The sequence below is a fragment of the Fragaria vesca genome, linkage group LG4 (assembly GCF_000184155.1).
Source record: "Fragaria vesca subsp. vesca linkage group LG4, FraVesHawaii_1.0, whole genome shotgun sequence".
Lineage (NCBI taxonomy): Eukaryota > Viridiplantae > Streptophyta > Magnoliopsida > Rosales > Rosaceae > Fragaria > Fragaria vesca.
Genome location: NC_020494.1, coordinates 22,860,688 through 22,878,493, shown reverse-complemented (window position 1 = coordinate 22,878,493; position 17,806 = coordinate 22,860,688). Strand labels below are relative to the sequence as shown.

The following is a 17,806-nucleotide window of genomic DNA, read 5'->3' as shown; positions in this document are numbered from 1 at the left end:
CAGCAATGGCCGGAAGGAGAGTCGTGTTAAGGTGGATGCAGAGAGATTAGATCGAAATGGTAGACTATATGGATGAAAAGGTCTCTTGTCCAGCCTCTACTGGTCTACGTCAACCTGTTGTTGAATGGTAGGTTTTACTCAGTTGTGCAACTCAGGTTTGAATGGTAGGTTTTCCTGCGTAAGAAAAGAAAGAAGGTTTAGACTTTAGACCTTTTCTTTTTGCTTTGCCTCTATTCAACAAACTTATTTACGACACTTCAGAGTTTTGATTAGCAATCTTGAGCTGGGAAACAATCTTACTCACTAATAAGAAGAATCCATCATCGGAATCTTACCACTACACGAAAAATATCACTGTATAGAGCAAACATGCTCAGCTTCTATGCGACCATTCTTGATTTGTTTGATAGAATTCACAAGTTTGTTGGTTCACAAGTTTGTTGGCTGATGGCCACATACGGTGGCTAAGTATGTAGCCCAATTAGATAGACGGTTATGTTGGTTAGGGTTGGGTCCGATTGGCTCATGGATTTCATTGATAGTGACAGACCCGTAACTGTTTCTAGTAGTAGGAAAATGAGTGGAGAAGTTTCTTCTACCACCGATAATTCTCATATTTTGTAATCTCTTTCATTTTGAATAAAATTCTTCTGTTGTCATTCTCAAAAAAAAAACTTGGTTGGATAACTTGCAAACAGGATGAAGTCCACAAAGGGTCTTTACTCTTATAGGGTAAATAATAGAAGTCCAAATTAGCTGATACCCGTTAACCGTGAGGCCCAACCCATATACGTACCGGTCCAAAACCCACCGCATGTATGGTGACGTACTGTAGTGTCACCGATCTAAACACGCCACGTCACGGGGGCCCACACACTAACTGAGAACCGTCCACGGCACTGAAAGCTGAGTCAGCAACGACGTGGATACACAATCCCTAATCCCTGTGGTCCCCCAATGAATAATTAATATATTTTAGAAAATAGGTGACAGCTCATAAATATGCGCGCCTTATTTTTGATTGAGTGGCTCATGAAATGGAACATTTTCAGTCGAGGACTCGGGAATTTCAGTGGAAGGACTCACACACCCTTAATTCTCAGGGAAGGACTCTCCGGCCGACTATATATACCTCCCCTCATTTTCATCCCAATCATGCCTCCACCACCACCTCTGCATTGTTCCTTCTTCTTCTTCTGCCTTCGTTTCGATCTTGATTGTGCAGGATGACCATCATCATCGACCAACCTGAATTCGGTGATCATTACTAATTTCATTATTATTTGTTCTATCGAGTTTGTATTTTTAGATGTATACATTTTTTCTTGTGTGTTAGTCTGAAATTGACGTTTGTATGTTTGATTATGAATTGATGAGCAGTTGATGAGGTGGAGGAAATAATAGGGTACGAAGAAAATGGGAATGAACTGGTGCTCGATGGAGGATTTGAGGTGCCGACGACCAACGCATTTGGCCACACTTTTAGGTCTTGTTCTTGCCTTTAATTTATAAAACTGCATGTGTGGAATATGAGTTTGTTTTAGACCAAATTAGTATTGAACATAGTGTTGCTCTTCTATGAATTTCGTATGAATTAGAATTGTCGATGTGCATTTTAGCTGTATACGACTATATCAGAATTGCGTATGATCTTCGGTTTTCTTCTAGGAGTTTTATGAAATTATGCATACATGTATGTTGACACATATTGTAGAATTATATTTCCCTTAATCGAAACTGATTACAAAGCTTACATAATATAGGCTAGTGTGTTTGACATTTACAGAAGGAAATAAGGAATAGTAATGCCTATAATTACAGAATCAAAACTATCCAAAACTATACATAAGTTAGGACTCAATTCTGAATAATGGAGGAAATCACTCTTGTGATTGAATCTGAGATTGAGTGAATCAATCTCTTAATTGAGGCTGTGAATGTGCTCCAATACATATCGATCCATGGAATACTAAAAAAGGAAATTAGGCACTTACCAAAACATAGGGTTTGAATTGAAGTTCACAGTAATTTATATTTCGAGTTGTTTGATTTACTGTCACTAATTTGTTAGAGGCTATTCATTTTTCCATTGATATTCTCTAATATTTGTTCACAATGCAGGGATTACGATGTTCATAGTGAGCGGAGAGATGGGGTTGAATTATTCTACCGAATTCAGCACATCAACCAAAGTGTTGACTTTGTAAGTGAAATATAAGCTGTGAAGATTTTCGCCAGTGTCTTAATTGGTGTCAATGATTTGTGTTGTGTGACATTGTGGTATGGAATGAATTTGGTTCCGACTAATGCAGGTGAAGCGGATGAGAGAAGAATATGGAAAGTTGGACAAGGTGGAAATGAGCATATGGGAATGCTGTGAACTTTTGAATGAAGTTGTGGATGAGAGTGATCCTGATTTAGATGAGCCTCAGATTGAGCATCTGCTGCAGACTGCTGAAGCTGTCAGAAAAGACTACCCTAAAGAAGGCTGGCTACATTTAACTGCCCTGATCCATGGTATAGTCTTATTGCTTTCTAATATTTGCGTATCCTACTTAGCGGATTGATTGTTTACAATTTGTCTCTCTTCCATGAAATTTAGATCTTGGAAAGGTGCTTAATCTTCCTGCTTTTGGTGAACTTCCTCAGTGGGCTGTTGTAGGTGAGGATGGATTGCCATTTCCTAACTCTTAGTTCTATATGCGAAATTTAACCTTCATTCGTTGATTTTATTTAGAATGAACCTGACCAAGACCATTTACTAATTTCAGGAGACACATTTCCTGTTGGCTGTGCCTTTGATGGGTCAATCGTTCATCACAAGGTCTTTCTCTCAGTAACTTTGTACCAAGAACTATATCGATCTATAGTGTGAACTGACTCCATGCTTCCCTCACTGTATATCTGTTTTAGTAGTCTTTAACATAGTGTAGGTTTGTCCTTGCAGCATTTCCAAGGGAATCCTGACTACAGCAATCCTGCTTATAACACTGAATATGGAATTTACTCTGAAGGCTGCGGACTTAACAATGTCCTGATGTCATGGGGACACGATGACTACATGTACTTGGTATGCATATTATCGAAGCCTCCCAATTCTCCATACACTACCATCCTTCTATATTTACCCCATATAATGTTTTCAAAATCTTCTAATGGTCGACTTATCCGTACTGTCTCCAGGTGGCCAAGGGGAATAACTCTACTCTTCCTTCAGCTGGTCTTTTCATCATCAGATACCATTCATTTTACGGTACTGTGTGAGCTATCCCTTACAACAATGCTACTTAAAAATTTGGTTGATTGTTTTAATTTATGACTAACGGATCACAATTGTATTTTGCAGCTTTACACAGGGCAGGAGCATATAAGCACTTGATGAATGAAGAGGACATTGAGAATTTGAAGTGGCTCAAAGTATTCAAGTAAGAATATTTCCATTTTTCCATTTGAGAACCTAGTAATGTTGATATTTGTAGTCAGAATATAGGAAATGTAGAATTGCTACCATTCCTACCATAATTCTTTTCCCAAATCTGTTATGGAATGAAATTAACTTCAATTTTATGTATGCAGCAAGTATGACCTTTACAGTAAGAGCAAAGTTCGGATTGATGTTGAGAAAGTCAAGCCCTACTATCTCTCACTAATTGAGAAGGTAAAGCCTAGTGTTCTTACTCACTTCTTACTAAAGCTCTAGTTACACATGGATGTTCTTCCTCCCATTTCTGTGAATCAAACTAGAGCAGTGTTTTCTCTTTTTGGTTATTTGTTCTCATCTTTTTTCTCTGTTCTGGTGCAGTACTTCCCTGCAAAACTGAGATGGTGAAACTAGGAGGTTATGTCAGTGAAGAAATAGATGGTAGTAGCTGAATAAAGACACCGGATTTAGCACATTTGATTCTCCGTTTTCGTTTCCATGTTCTTTGTTTTTGTTCTCCTTTTCATGTTTCTTATTCCAGAAGGAGGTGTTTTTACCTTTACCCCTGAGTTAGTAAATAAACCAATGTATCAACAATGCTACCTTTGAAGTAAATCTATGGCATAGAACATTGCCTCTGTTGTCTCATACACCTCTTCCATTATTTACGCTCCAACCAAAGTTACATATCAAGTACCAAACTTTGTTTATTTTCTCTGTTCTGTGATATAGGTCAAGGCTTTCATTGCTTGAAGGGCACATGGAGTGTGTAATGAGTCTTAAACTCCGAAGTCTGTACCTTGTGGATCACTTGTGTACTTTTCCCAAAACTGATGGGAGTTATCATTTTTTACCATTATGGCCAATAATTGCCAAAAGCCTTGTTGTTCGTTACAACTTTTACACAAAGAGAGCTGTGGAATCAAAGGGAATGTGGATACCTATATGTATCCATAGAAGGGAAGGAGTAGCATTGAAGTCATATTTTGGTATCATGAATCGTCAATGCATATGTCGTTGTAAGTTGGGTGGGTGGTGGGTGTGGATTTAGACGACCCTTCTAAGTTAGGTGTGTAAACCTTGAATTTTATATCCCCTAAAACCCTATCATTGTCTTCCTCTTGAAACTTTTTTCATGTCTAGAAGAAAAGGACAATTTTTTGTTTGATTAATATAATAGAGAGGGAGCACTATTTGGCATTTGCAATTCCTCTTTGAGAAAAGGATTGATATTACAGCTAAGGCCTTTTTGTTTTGTATTTTGGGGGGTTTCTTTCTCTCTTTCTTCTTCTTACTTCTCTCTGCTGCCGTTGTTGACCATGACCCTTTGTTATGTTAATACTTAATAACCAGACACAGAGTTGATACGATTTGTATTTGTTTTTTTTTTTATTGTTTACAGCATTGATTTTTGTATTATTGCTTGTCAAGGTGAGAGAGCTAGTTCAGGCATTTTGAGAAGCTGAAGGTGCAGTTTTTATTGTCAAAGTTTGTAGCTTTTTGAACTGGAAGTGCTGCTTTTGATTTTCTAGGAGTTGGGTTCCTCAGCTTTTGGTGTTTGGTGAATTGGGTCTTTGTTTGATTTTTCATACTTGCTCCCATTTTTGAGATTTTGGGTTTATATAATTTGCTTGGAGCTCATAGAGCAGAATTGGGTTTGTGTTATATTGTGGCCTGTTGATTTTGGGTTTCTGGGTTGTTTAGAATCTATCTGTGTGGTTTAGGAGCTTGAGGGGATGAAAGGAAAGGTAGGATTACCAGGAAACTACTTTGTGTTGAACACAGGAGATAAAATCCCAGCCATTGGACTTGGGACATGGCAGAGTGGTGGAGACCTTTGTGTTCAAGCTGTGAAAACAGCATTATCAGTAGGTTACCGACACATAGATTGTGCACATCTTTATGGTAATGAGGTTGAAGTTGGTGAGGCATTAGCTGAAGCATTTAAGGGTTCACTGAAGAGGGAGGATGTTTTCTTGACTTCTAAGCTCTACTGCACAATGAATTCTCTCAATAAAATCGAGAATTATGTGAGAGTTTCTCTGAAGAACCTCGGCGTTTCATATTTGGATCTGTATTTGATGCATTGGCCTGACAGCTCTGCTTTTGGTGATGCTACTGATCCTCCTTCGAAATCCGGGAGTGAGTATAGGCAGTTCTTGAATCGGTTGAAGAAAGCATGGAAAGCTATGGAAGGACTGGTCGAGTTGGGTCTGGTTAGAGCCATTGGGGTCAGCAATTTCAGTGTTGAGCAGATCAAACAGTTGCTTAAATTTGCAAAGATTGTACCTGCAGTCAATCAGGTAGGGTTCTTTCTATTCAACAGTTTAACATCATAGCATTAGTTCTCTTCTATCAAGTAGTTGATAAGTAGGCATTCCAAGTCCCTTTTTGAATCATATATTCATGCATGTTGAATGTTGCAATGAATTCTCTTGTTGTTGTTTTCTCCTTTTCTGCTCTCATATATCCGTATGCTCATGGCTTGATTAGTTGATTTTTAAGTGAGCAGTTTATTTACACTATACCTCACTTATAACATCTCCTACCATTTATGATATATTCGGATGTATGTACTGGACATTTGGGATTTGGCTGTGGGATTATATTTATTGTGAAAAGGAACCTGCTTACATGCAAGAACATTTCATATACATCACTTGGTTGGAGACAGCCCATTTATCTCCTGGTCGTTGTTATCTGTATCCCTATGCGATGTGAAATATAGAAACTCATCGATTTGGATCATATAGGCCTACAATCTGTACCAGCCACACAACAGTTCCTGTCTCTTCTGTCATGATAAGTTGATGTCTTTTCATCTTTGCTACATTTATACTCATTGTGATTATTATCATCTCAATGGCTCTATGAGGATCCAGATTTCTTTGTGTAAAATAAATCGTGGCTGTTATTTTGTTTCTACAAACCTTCTTTAAGAATGAATTCCATACTTGTCATTACTGAATAAGTCTTCTTTAAGTCGTTAACTGACAAGTGATTGAATTTTTAGGTGGAGTTGCACCCTTTTTGGAGGCAAGATGAACTTGTGAAATTATGTCAATTGAAAGGTATTCATGTATCAGCTCACACGCCCTTAGGAGTCCCAGCTTCAAATCCTGGACCATCTGATAGCAGTTCAGGTGGGGAAGATGAGCCTGGAACTCCTCGCATATCATTCAGGAGGTCTAGGTCTGTGCATGGGCCTATGCTGAAATTGTCAACAGTTGAACAAATAGCAGACAGACTCAGAAAAACACCTGAGCAGGTACGTTAGATTCAGTGATCTATTCTTCTTTCTTTGAATATAGCATCTCATTTTATCTATTTCCATAGCAGATAGTATACCAAGATTATGTTTGTTCTCATCCAAGTTTTGATTCATGATATTGAAGTATTATTCATAATGTCCATAATATGCATATATTGTTATTACAACACCATGCTCAATATAGGCTTCTATACATTCCCTAAGATCTGAAGTTTGCACCACCATCCTAAACCTTTTCTCCACAGTTCACATCCACAATTAATATCAAGGGTTCAATAACACTGTAAATATATTGATTAGTTCACCTAGTTTTCATCAAAGCTTGCACACAAGCAGGAAGCAGCATAAAAAGTGCAATTTTTTAGAGCGTTGATTCTCCATCTGGCATGATTGTAATATACAGTGATACGAATAAGTATTCCCACTCACTGGAACGGCTGAAGAGATTTTAAAGCAATTTTCTTCTTCAAAAAGGATCTCATAAGATTTTCAGCCTCCAATTATGTAACACCTCTTATTATATAGGACTTTTATTTTTTCTTTTTCCTGGAGAAGTTTGTTTCACATAACAGTCAGCCATGTTGCGGGTGTATTTTGGGTGTGCTATGGATACTTTGAGGTGGCATTTCTTTTACATTTGGCAACTTATCATCTAGATTGAAGCATTTGAACTTTGAGGAAATGAATATTCATGATCTTGGTTAACTCTCACCAAGAGATGAAATGATCCCTGCACTTTGTTGCACTGAACTGAAACCATTTCCAATTTTTGGAGACAAAGGCATAATCTTTGTTATCTGTGCTACATTTGTTCCCTGTCTAATGACAAGCTTGTTTTCAAATGATAAAGGACCATAGTCTTGTACGATTGTGCAGAGGAGACCAAAATTATGAATGCAGGATGTTCATATTGACAATGTTAATTTGGGATTTAAAGATGTAGTACGAGGGAGAAATGCTTTTTAACAATTGGAGTCTCTACTGTTGAGGAAAAACCATAAGAATGGGGAGATTAAAATGCTAAAGCACTATCTTTCTAACTTGATCAGATTAAATTGGAACATTTTCAGGCTACTGACATTTCTTAAATTAGGACTGAGGCCCAACTGAAGATTGGTAGCTTTTAGGATGTGTGGCTAGTTCAAACTAAAGTTCTAGGTGATGGCCTACAAAATAATTGGTAATCTTGTAAGAGGTTATTAGGGTATACTTTTGGGCAAAAATTTATGAACTGATGGTTTTATTATATAGAGCATGGATCTTCCGGATTTTAGTTTAGGCAATCTACTTGGTGTGAGTGATATTAGCTTAAGAATTATGAATAAATGATCACGCTCCGAACATCAAGCTCCCTTTCCACCTAGGCTACTGTGCTTAGTTACTTGAAGCAGATGTTAGTTCTGAATTAGAAGTAGTAGCATGTTTTTTAGATATAAATGACTAGTACATCATGATAATAATCATGATCGCTTGCATAAAAGCTTGATTTGGTTAATCCTATTCCTATGTGGTCTTTAAATGCAATGTATATTGTGCTGCTTTCTTCTAAGAGTGGTAATTAAAGTTCTAAGGTCTTTGCAGCATGATATAATTATTGAACTTTCCTTATCAATTTCAACTTCTCAATGTATTGGTGTTGAATCGTTTGTGTTTTACTTTTCATCTTTCAGTTCAGTAAGCATGGTTATGTTAGTAACGGAAACCAATGCCTTCACCTTATCCTTATTATCAAATCATCTGCAAATATAAAAAATAGCACTCGGTTTTGGATGCCAAGAGAAGAAAGCTGCATAATGAACTAAATTTCTAGATGATTCTGTTGTCAATTAAGAATAGAAACAAACACAGTGCTTGCCATTGATTTTAGTATATTGTGTGTGGGGGTGGGTGGGAGGGGAAGGGGGAAGCATTGCATAGTGATATAGTGATATATCGTTATGCCTCATATTTTATAACCAGTGATTAATATTTGTTTCAGGTAATTTTGCGCTGGGGGTTGCAAAGAGGAACCAGCGTCCTACCATGTAGCTTGAAGCCAGATAGAATAAGAAAAAACATAGACATCTTCAGTTGGTCGCTGACAGACGACGAGTGGAATCGGTTGAACCACATTGAACCACAGGTATGCTTATTTGGAAACAGCCCTTTGAATACTCTTTCGGAGAGTGGCTTTGTGTCGGAAAGTGGATGTGGTCCACTTCAAGCTGTGCATGAGATGGAAGATGACATGGAATCCAATGCCTGATATATTCAATCATATCTTTAGATAATGTGGATGCCATTTTTGTTCGAACAAGTGATGATCTTTTGATATGATATGTGTATGCCAATTGTTTTGCAAGATTTGCAGTTTGTGGATGCTGATTAGAATGTCAAAACAGATATTATTAATTGAAGTGGCAAATATTTCTGTGTTAAACAAACATGTTCCACTTCTAATAGGTGTATTGATGAAACATTTGCAAAAAACCAAAGTGATTGTTTCCTCTTTTCTTTTCTTCTCATGTTCATGTTTATCCTAGATTCTTTTAGTAATTAGCTTTTGGATGATCTGTTGTGGCCTTGTGCACATTCTAAGAAATTTCTCTCATTAATAGCTACCATATCAAGTCACGCAGCCTATGCTGTGAAAATTAATGCAAAGGATCAAATCGATCATCCCAAGTGGATATTGTTTTGTGGTTGTCTTTTTCTTTCTGTTTCCGGCCAGACATTTTGTGGTTATATGCAGACTACAGTCATGGATATGGTTCATTGTTATGTCATTAACTTGCTTCACGATACACTTGCAAGCTTATCGAGCACTTGTTTGGTGTCTGGAAGTGCTTTTACATGAAGTGTTTTGGCGAAGTCGACGCTTTCTGTAAAAGCATTTAGAAGTCCCTTTTCTCATGATTCTGTTCGAACACTGAACAGAAGCAGCTTTCATTATCCGAAAGCGCTTCGAACATTTCTACAAGCACTGCAAAGTGCAAACAAACGGGTCCATAGTCTTGTGTGGATGTTATGAGAAGCCAAAGTGGCTTTGGTTTGGTTTTCATCGCCTCAATAACATTGTGGTTGAAGATAATGGAAACTGAATGACGATTCCCGGCAAAACCAGTCTATGACTCCTAAATTTGCAGGACCATACTTTTACCAACCAATAATTTAAAAAAGGATGCATGTTCTAATAACAATTTTTTAAAAACTACACATAAATGACATAATATATCAAAAAGATTTACACCTTTGTGACACTTTCGATAAATATTTCGTCTTTAGAAGCCTCCCTCAAAATAAAACCAGAAATGTCTTTCTGGAGGAACAGTTCATCAGAACAAAACATTCCTAAAACAAAAAAACCGGATATATTGATGAGGAAAATATTTTAGAAAAAATGTAAATTCGTTTTAATAAATTTTTGTATAATATGTGAATTTTGACCTTTATAAATTTTGTACCTGTCTGGTTCACAAAATTGAGTTGCAGCCTGTCCATATGGGACCTGTGCATCATTTCAACTCCTACAGCTACAGCTACACAAGCACAAACACAAACACAGACTTCTCGCAATCTCTATTATTAAATTGATCTAAAACAAAAGTGCCTTCTCCTCTTTCCCAATTCCCGTGCCTTCTTTTGTTTGATTTTCTCATCTTGATTCCAGAATTCCACAAGAAGAACAAGTCGCCACCATTACAATTTGCACCCCAGTTGAAAATTGAACCCCCCAGCAAGAATATTTTGACTATATAAAAATTAATATTGCATGAAACTGAAAATGAAATGTAAACCGTCCTTTCTGACCAAAATTTTAATGTCAAAGAAATAGACTTCACTATTTAGTGGGGTGTTGTGGACTTTCACAGATTGATGGTGGCTGTTGGTTATGGCTATGAATCTATGATAGGCAAAATTGCACACATGCATGTCATTTTCATTTTGGTCGTCATTAAATCCTTGATTTTCTACATGCCTCGTTCTTCATCTAACAAACTTCAATGGTAAGACTATCTTTTTTTTTTTCTTTTTTTCTTTTTTTGGGAGAGAGATCCTACAAATGGTTGAACCCTACAGCCAAGATGACAGAATATAAAAAGAAGTGATGCAACCTTGACTGTTGACATCAAATACATAAAATAAGTAGAAAAGTATAAGGAGAAATACACCGATATACGGACAACCTTGTACATTAGAAATCATAGCAGACTATTTTCCCACATTCAATAGGAGAACCATTTCTGCATGCATACCATTCCATGAACCAACACAAAGGATTCAGGAATTGTGGAAATACTCTTCTCATTATATAAGCAATTGTGTGGATTCATATTTACAGCAAAACAGCATTATAGATATAGAAATTGAACTTCTTTCAGAAGTAGTAATATCTCTAGATGTACATGCAATCAGGGTTTTCCCTGGTTTATCTACAAAAAGAAAAGCTAGATTTTGATGTTGATATTATCGAGCCAAGAAACTAGCTGCTGAGTAGAAGGTCTCACCTTAGGGCATCCACTTAAGCAAAGCAATGCAATCTCTAAAACACACAAAAGCTCCTGATCTTTCTGCTTGTCATAAATGACTGGATCAAACACTTCAGTTTCCCTCTTCTCCCTCTTCATCTGAAACACCCAAGAGATCAAATCCCGAGCTACTTTTGGCTTGCACATATCCATAGGCCTTTTTCCAGTTAGAAGCTCCAAAAGAACAACCCCAAAACTGTACACATCGCCCTTGTAAGTAGCAACAGAGGCTTGGCCATACTCGGGAGGAATGTAGCCCAATGTCCCAACAAGATCAGTTGTTACATGAGTATCATAGGGAAGCAGGAGCCTTGCAAGACCAAAATCAGCTAAGTGGGCTTTAAAATTCTCATCTAAAAGAATATTACTTGACTTTATATCCCGATGAACAATATGGGGTTCGCATGATTGATGCAAATAAGCAAGCCCCCTTGCTGCCCCTTGAGCAATTTTAAGCCTTGTATTCCAATCTAGACAGGATGCCCCATCCAGCTTTTCATGCAACCAATAGTCGAGACTACTGTTCTCCATGTAAGAATATATCAAAAGCCTGTCACTTTTATAAGTGCAATACCCTTGAAGATGGACAAGATTTGGATGTTGAGCTTTTGACAGTGCTTCAACTTCAGCACGGAATTCTCTATCCATCTGGCCACAGTCACCAGACAGGCGCTTGATTGCAACCTTCTTACCATCAGGGAGGGTGGCTTTGTAAACCAGACCAAAACCCCCACAGCCAATGATATTTGCCTGATCAAAATTGTTGGTGGCGTGCAGGAGGTCGTCAAGAGAGAGTTCTTTATTGTTCTCCTTGTTTTGGAAAAGAACCACTGATTTTGAACCAAGTTCTTCCAAATACTTCTCTTCCATATCATGCTCTTTTTCAGGATCAACCTCTCTTCGACTATGTCCCCGAATCACAATTATGAATATGAGAGCAAAAAGCATTGCTGTTCCAAATACAGTTCCAACAGCTATACCAATAATAGATCCTACATTCATTCTTGATTTTCTGGTTTGATCGAGATCAGTATAAACCTTGGATGGACATGGAGGAGCATGGTCACCACAAAGATTGTTGTTCCCTTCAAAGCTTGAATTTGGGAAAGTCCCAAACTGACCTCCACTAGGGATCTCCCCCTCTAATTGATTGTCTGCAACACTGAACTTGGACAAAAAACTGAGGCGAATCAATGAACTGGGTATTATCCCTGAAAGCTTGTTATGAGACAAATCCAAAGTCTCTAAGCTGACCATATTAGAAAGAGAACTTGGAATTGGTCCAGATAAATTGTTGCACTTCAGATCCAATACATGAAGGGATTTCAGATTCCCAAATTCTGGCCAGATCTGTCCACTGAAATTATTGTTGCTAAGTTCCAGCGTCGGTGGAAAGCTCCAAACTTGATTGTACTGCAATCCCCTTGCACTTACATTCTTTTTCTGGAAAAGAGGAAAATCAGGGGAAGGTTCCGGAACTGAGGAAAAATTCCCATCAATGAGGCTCTGTAGTCCGGTTAAACTACTCGGGATCTCCCCAGTAAAAGTATTGTTTGATATGTCCAAGTAGAAGAGATTAGTAAAATTGCCAAACCAAGCTGGAACTGTACCCTTCAAGCGGTTCCATGATATATCCAATAACTGCAATCTGCTGCTCTTCCTCAACCATTGGGGTATCGAACCTGTGAGCCGAGAATTTGCAAGAATAAATACCTTCAACCTTGGAAAATGAAGGTTTGGATCAGCTGGCAATTCTTCATCATAGAAGTTCATGGTGAGAACCAAAGTGGTTAGATTCTGACACTGCTGTAAGATATGAAGGGCAGATGATAGATTAGAATAGCTGGCATTTGAAAGTGAGAGGTAACTGAGAGTATGAAAGTCCTTGAAGCTGTCAGGAATTTGGCCAACCAAGTTGTTCCTGGCAAGATTTATATTATTCAAATGCCGGCAAGTGGGAAGATTAGATGGAATATCCCCATCAAACTGATTTGAACCTAGATCAAGAGAGACCAAACTTGTCATTGCTGAACAATTTAGATCAATTGGACCATCCAATGAGTTGTTTCTCACATTCAGCAACGAGATGGTTGGAGAACTTGACAAGGAAGGGGGTATCGGACCACTGAAATTATTGGAATGAGCAACAAAAAACTGTAACCTCCGGAGGCTGTGGAAGATGTCCGGAATGGTCCCTGAAAACCAATTAGTTGATATATCCAACCGAGTAAGGTTGATCAGGTTACCAACTTCTTTGCTCAGCGGCCCGGTAAGCTTGTTATCTTCAATGGTCAATCTGGTCAGATTCTGCAGCTGATATATACCTTCAGGTACACCACCAGAGAGATTATTCGTGAGGAGACAAAGGTCCTCCAAGGAACTACAATTGCCAAGACTTTCTGGAAGACTACCAGACAAGTAGTTCACAGCCAGCTTCAGTACCCGAAGCCGAGTAGAATTTACACAAATGCTTTGTGGAATAGAACCATTCAAGAAATTTTGAGAGATGTCAAGTGACAGAATCGAAGGTAAATTGAAATCGACTGGAATGGGGCCAGAAAAGTCATTAGAACTCAAGTCTAAGTACTCTAAGTTTGGTAATTGGAAAAGTGAAGCAGGAAGTGATTTTTTAAGGAAATTGTGAGAAAGATTGAGGGCTCTAAGTTGTTCCAAATTCCCCAAAGATTCAGAAAGGTTCCCATATAGTCTCCTACTCGAAAGATCCAACTCAACCACTCTATAACTATCAACAGAATCATCCAATCCAAGAGAGAAGGAAGAGTTGCAAGTAATACCTGCCCATTTACAGCAATCATCAGAGAAATTCCTGCCCCAATTACCAAGGGCACTCTGCAGACCACCCATGAAACCCTCCAATGCATTCAAATCATTGAGATTGCAGGTCAGGTTCTGAGAGCTCAAAACCTGAGCTTGGAAGCAAAACCCAATAACAAAGATGACCACCCACAAATCTTGAACACCCATTTATACCACACACCAATAAAGCCTGCAACTTTGAAGAGAAATCAAGAATGTACAGTCAAGTAGCAGCACTTAAACCCTTGCCAAGAACTCTGAATTCTGAACTGGGTTTTGCTGCCTCAATCATTACTGCTCAGACCTGAACCACAAACAACAACAAAACCCAAATCAAAATCAAGCAAAACTAAATAATGGGCTGTGTTGTATGCACAAAACAATAACAATAACACAAAAACAAGCATGAACAATAAAAGACGGACCTTGCAAGAAAGGTTGAGTCTTTGAGTTGGAACACGCTTCTTCTTTCTGGTATGAAACAATGAGTGAGGAAGGAAGGAACTCAAGGAAGGTATGGATGGATTAGTGAACTAAAGAGCTTGGCTTTTTGGTTTGTTACCTTTTTCAAAGTTGGGCTGCGAGGCTTGTTTCTATATTCGTCTGTGTGAAAGTGGTGACCGGCGGTAGCCGGTGCCGGTGTAATGAAAATGAGGTTGAGGTAACGACAGCGGAGATAGGAGCAAAGTCAACTAAGGGGTGTCGACACGTGCACACAGTCTTATAAACTGCGCCCGTTCCAGGATCGCGTTTTATGACGTTTGACAGTTGTCTCTGTTCATTCACCATTTTTACGGTAAAATGTCTCGTTAGGTTTAAGAAAACGAAAGATAATGTAGCAAAGAAACTGCACTATCATGTAACCAAAAAAACAAAGAAACTGCACTATCAAGTATCAATCTCGCTTCACCAACTTGGATCGTGATCGAGTTTTAGTTTATCTGATACTATCTAAAATCCCGGTCACATAGCACTAAATAAAATACCAACGACATGAATTGATGTTGCTCGACTACAACCAAATATATTTCATAAGCCTCGATAAATATGTCCTTACAGCCGATCTCAAGAAAAGACAACCACTTCCAACGTCATATACCAAAACTGTTAGTATACATACGTAGAGGTATCTCCTTATTACATTGACAACAAAAAAAACACCGACTTTAAACTGATAGTCCATGGGGACAACACCAAAACCATGGCACATCCACTCGACCAATGACACCAAACAGATCAAGACCTGAAACCCTCGCTTAAAAAAAAAAAAATAAAACCCTCAGACCTAGCCCCAACCTATAACCCACTAGACCTTAAGAAGCATGCTTCCTAAAAAATCTAGCCTAAAGAACCTGCGCGCGACGCATATGAGCACATATCGTCGCTCTACCACTAGCTAGAAGAGCCCCACAGTCCGTGTCATATCACGAGGAAGCAGCACACCACCCTCCAAGTTGGAACAAAACGTATCAGAGAGACTCAAACTGTATCGAGTAAATCGATTTGGGCAGGCCTTCATCGCCATGTTCTCCCTGTCGCACCACATTGCCGCTCTGATCTAATTCACCTCAATACATGCACCGCAACTCCTCTCTGATGACATGACATCCATGTTAGAGCAACCCATGCTTCACTTAAACCCGCCAACAACTTCTCGGTCCGTCCTCCTTGAACAACTTAACTCTCTTCTTCCACCGCCACTAACCTAGAAGGCACGACCACCAGACAGGCATCCACAACTCATGTTCAATGATATAGCGTCATCGGACGTGTCGTCGGGACAAAATGAAAAGAGTTTATGCTTAGAAAAGTACTTGGTTATATAGGAGTGAAGACATGCAACCTCTCAATTGGTTAAAATGATTTTTTTTTTTTTTGTGATACAAGCATAGAAACAACTACAACGAAAAGCCACGAACACAACCCCAGCCCAACTGATATAGATGGAACGCTGGGAACACAGTAACGGGGAGACATGACAACCAAACAGCAGGGGCTCAGTCTATCATGACAGAGGTCAGCCAACTTGTCGGCAACAAAATTTGCTTCTCTGAAAATATGCCTAAACTGGATGGACTAAAACTGATGAGTCATGAGACGAGACGAATGAAAGTTAAAGTAACTGCAACGTACAATACTATATGTATATCTCTCTAATTATCCAACTCAGAATAATAACAATTGCCTCAAATTGATTAAGGTATTCTCTTAAAAACCATTTCGTGTTCCATATGTTAGACTTGTTCTTGAATTAGGATTCCTCCCGATACCAACAACGTTACAAGAACACCAAAGTCAGAGCCAGCTAGAGACTACAAGTGGAAAATGAATTTCTTCTGAAAAATTGATAAACTCAGATACAATACCGTTGAAATAATGGTCAAATAAAATTCATTCCTATATGCTGACATTTAAACAAATCGCCATCGAGTGGGAAATATTGAAAAAAATCATCCATGCATGACTATCTAAAATTTTATTGGTATAAAACATGTTGTGTTAGATGAGACGAGACCAGATCAACTTGTGGAATTCAGATTCAAGTCACACAAGTGTGCTGTATATATTCCTTTTCTTTTTGTTATATATGGATCATATTACAGTTTTTACTACATTAATCTGCAAAAAAAATCCTATGTTTGCACTTCAGAACCAACTAGCTAGCTAGTACGTACTTCTTCTTCGAAAGTGAAAACGAAATAGTACGTACTATATTACAAGTTCCTTTCGATACTTACGAATATTCTTCTTCTGGTTGATCATGACTCTTGAATATATTTCATCAGTTATTCTTAAAATTAGGTGAATATATATTGTCAAACCTCTACATATATACTATGCCTCGCTTAAAAAAATGAGACAAGTTAGAAAAACCTGCCCAATCCATTTGCCGTATACAGACCACCATATCTGAGATTACTGACATTCAAGACTTGGCTCTGGTTTTCAAGATCAGTTTTTTGTTCAACTTGTTTTTTTCTAAACAGCTGGCGCTATATATGTCATGCTTAATTTAGGGTAATTTATCTATGGAAATGATATACAGAAATTGGAATGTTCTAGTCAATAATTTTCATAATGCATTATTTTAACCCTAACGTACAACTAGGGTGATTGATATTATCCCGGCCTTAATTAAGCTTATACCATCATCTTCAACTAGGGAGCTGAAGATGCTGCAATGCAAGCAGCTTTATTTCAGAAAAACACTGTTTCAGAAAACGAAACCCAACTATATTACAGCAAGCAAACAATAAGCTTGCTTGCTTGGCAAGAAACAACTCAAATATATGGATTTCCCTTTAGGATCGGATGTACTAATTCGATCAGATACCACAGCATGCAGGAAAAAGAAAGTAGAAAACCCTAGAACTTGTAGGGGCTTGTGATGGCGAGCGTTTAGTTAATTTGGGACGTACTCGTGGTTTGATAATTGGAAAATGATCGACGACGTGACGGACCTGTGTGTCTTGTTTTGTAATAGTCAAATAAGAATGTCTCCGTCGACTCATCAACTGTCCAATTCTGAATACGAACCCGACCAACCCTCACCGGATCGGAACAGTCAAGTATGAACGGCCGGTAGGCCCCTCCCAAATGTTCATACTTCACACAGCAGTGGAGCCCGATCGATCTTGTGGGCCAGTCATACTACAGTACAGAGAGTCTGACTTTGAACCCTAGCTAATTGTTTGTTAATTATCAGATTATTAACACCGCCGCTATCTATAATTATTATTAAGTGCCTGAACCCTCAAGTTATAGTAGCGTCGTACACTAATTAATTCA

The 17,806-nt window shown here is 38.4% G+C and overlaps 3 protein-coding genes across 3 annotated transcripts; 2 read left to right on the top strand and 1 right to left on the bottom strand.

The window, feature by feature from the left end:
* Positions 1-1,027: 1,027 nt before the first annotated feature.
* On the top strand, positions 1,028-4,229 carry LOC101302448 (inositol oxygenase 1-like). The gene is made up of 11 exons (XM_004297728.1): positions 1,028-1,257; positions 1,381-1,486; positions 2,122-2,203; positions 2,313-2,517; positions 2,603-2,662; positions 2,772-2,824; positions 2,948-3,070; positions 3,184-3,253; positions 3,347-3,425; positions 3,577-3,658; positions 3,803-4,229. The coding sequence occupies exons 1-11, from the start codon at positions 1,227-1,229 to the stop codon at positions 3,827-3,829; spliced, it is 918 nt and encodes a 305-aa protein (XP_004297776.1). The 5' UTR covers positions 1,028-1,226; the 3' UTR covers positions 3,830-4,229.
* Positions 4,230-4,701: 472 nt separating this feature from the next.
* LOC101302157 (aldo-keto reductase family 4 member C9-like) lies at positions 4,702-9,195 on the top strand. The gene is made up of 3 exons (XM_004297727.1): positions 4,702-5,724; positions 6,435-6,689; positions 8,671-9,195. Exons 1-3 carry the CDS (start codon positions 5,158-5,160, stop codon positions 8,935-8,937), a joined length of 1,089 nt encoding a protein of 362 aa, XP_004297775.1. The 5' UTR covers positions 4,702-5,157; the 3' UTR covers positions 8,938-9,195.
* A 1,579-nt stretch (positions 9,196-10,774) lies between these two features.
* On the bottom strand, positions 10,775-14,259 carry LOC101301864 (phytosulfokine receptor 1-like). The gene has a single exon (XM_004297726.1). It carries the CDS (start codon positions 14,183-14,185, stop codon positions 11,120-11,122), a length of 3,066 nt encoding a protein of 1,021 aa, XP_004297774.1. The 5' UTR covers positions 14,186-14,259; the 3' UTR covers positions 10,775-11,119.
* Positions 14,260-17,806: the final 3,547 nt, after the last annotated feature.

Coding starts and splice junctions, on each gene's coding strand:
- LOC101302448 (XM_004297728.1), top strand. CDS start 1,227: ATGACCATCATCATCGACCAACCTGAATTCG. Junction 1,487..2,121: donor GCATTTGGCCACACTTTTAG/GTCTTGTTCTTG, acceptor TTCACAATGCAG/GGATTACGATGTTCATAGTG. Junction 3,426..3,576: donor AAGTGGCTCAAAGTATTCAA/GTAAGAATATTT, acceptor TTATGTATGCAG/CAAGTATGACCTTTACAGTA.
- LOC101302157 (XM_004297727.1), top strand. CDS start 5,158: ATGAAAGGAAAGGTAGGATTACCAGGAAACTACTTTGTGTTGAACACA. Junction 5,725..6,434: donor TTGTACCTGCAGTCAATCAG/GTAGGGTTCTTT, acceptor TTGAATTTTTAG/GTGGAGTTGCACCCTTTTTG. Junction 6,690..8,670: donor TCAGAAAAACACCTGAGCAG/GTACGTTAGATT, acceptor TATTTGTTTCAG/GTAATTTTGCGCTGGGGGTT.
- LOC101301864 (XM_004297726.1), bottom strand. CDS start 14,185: ATGGGTGTTCAAGATTTGTGGGTGGTCATCTTTGTTATTGGGTTTTGC.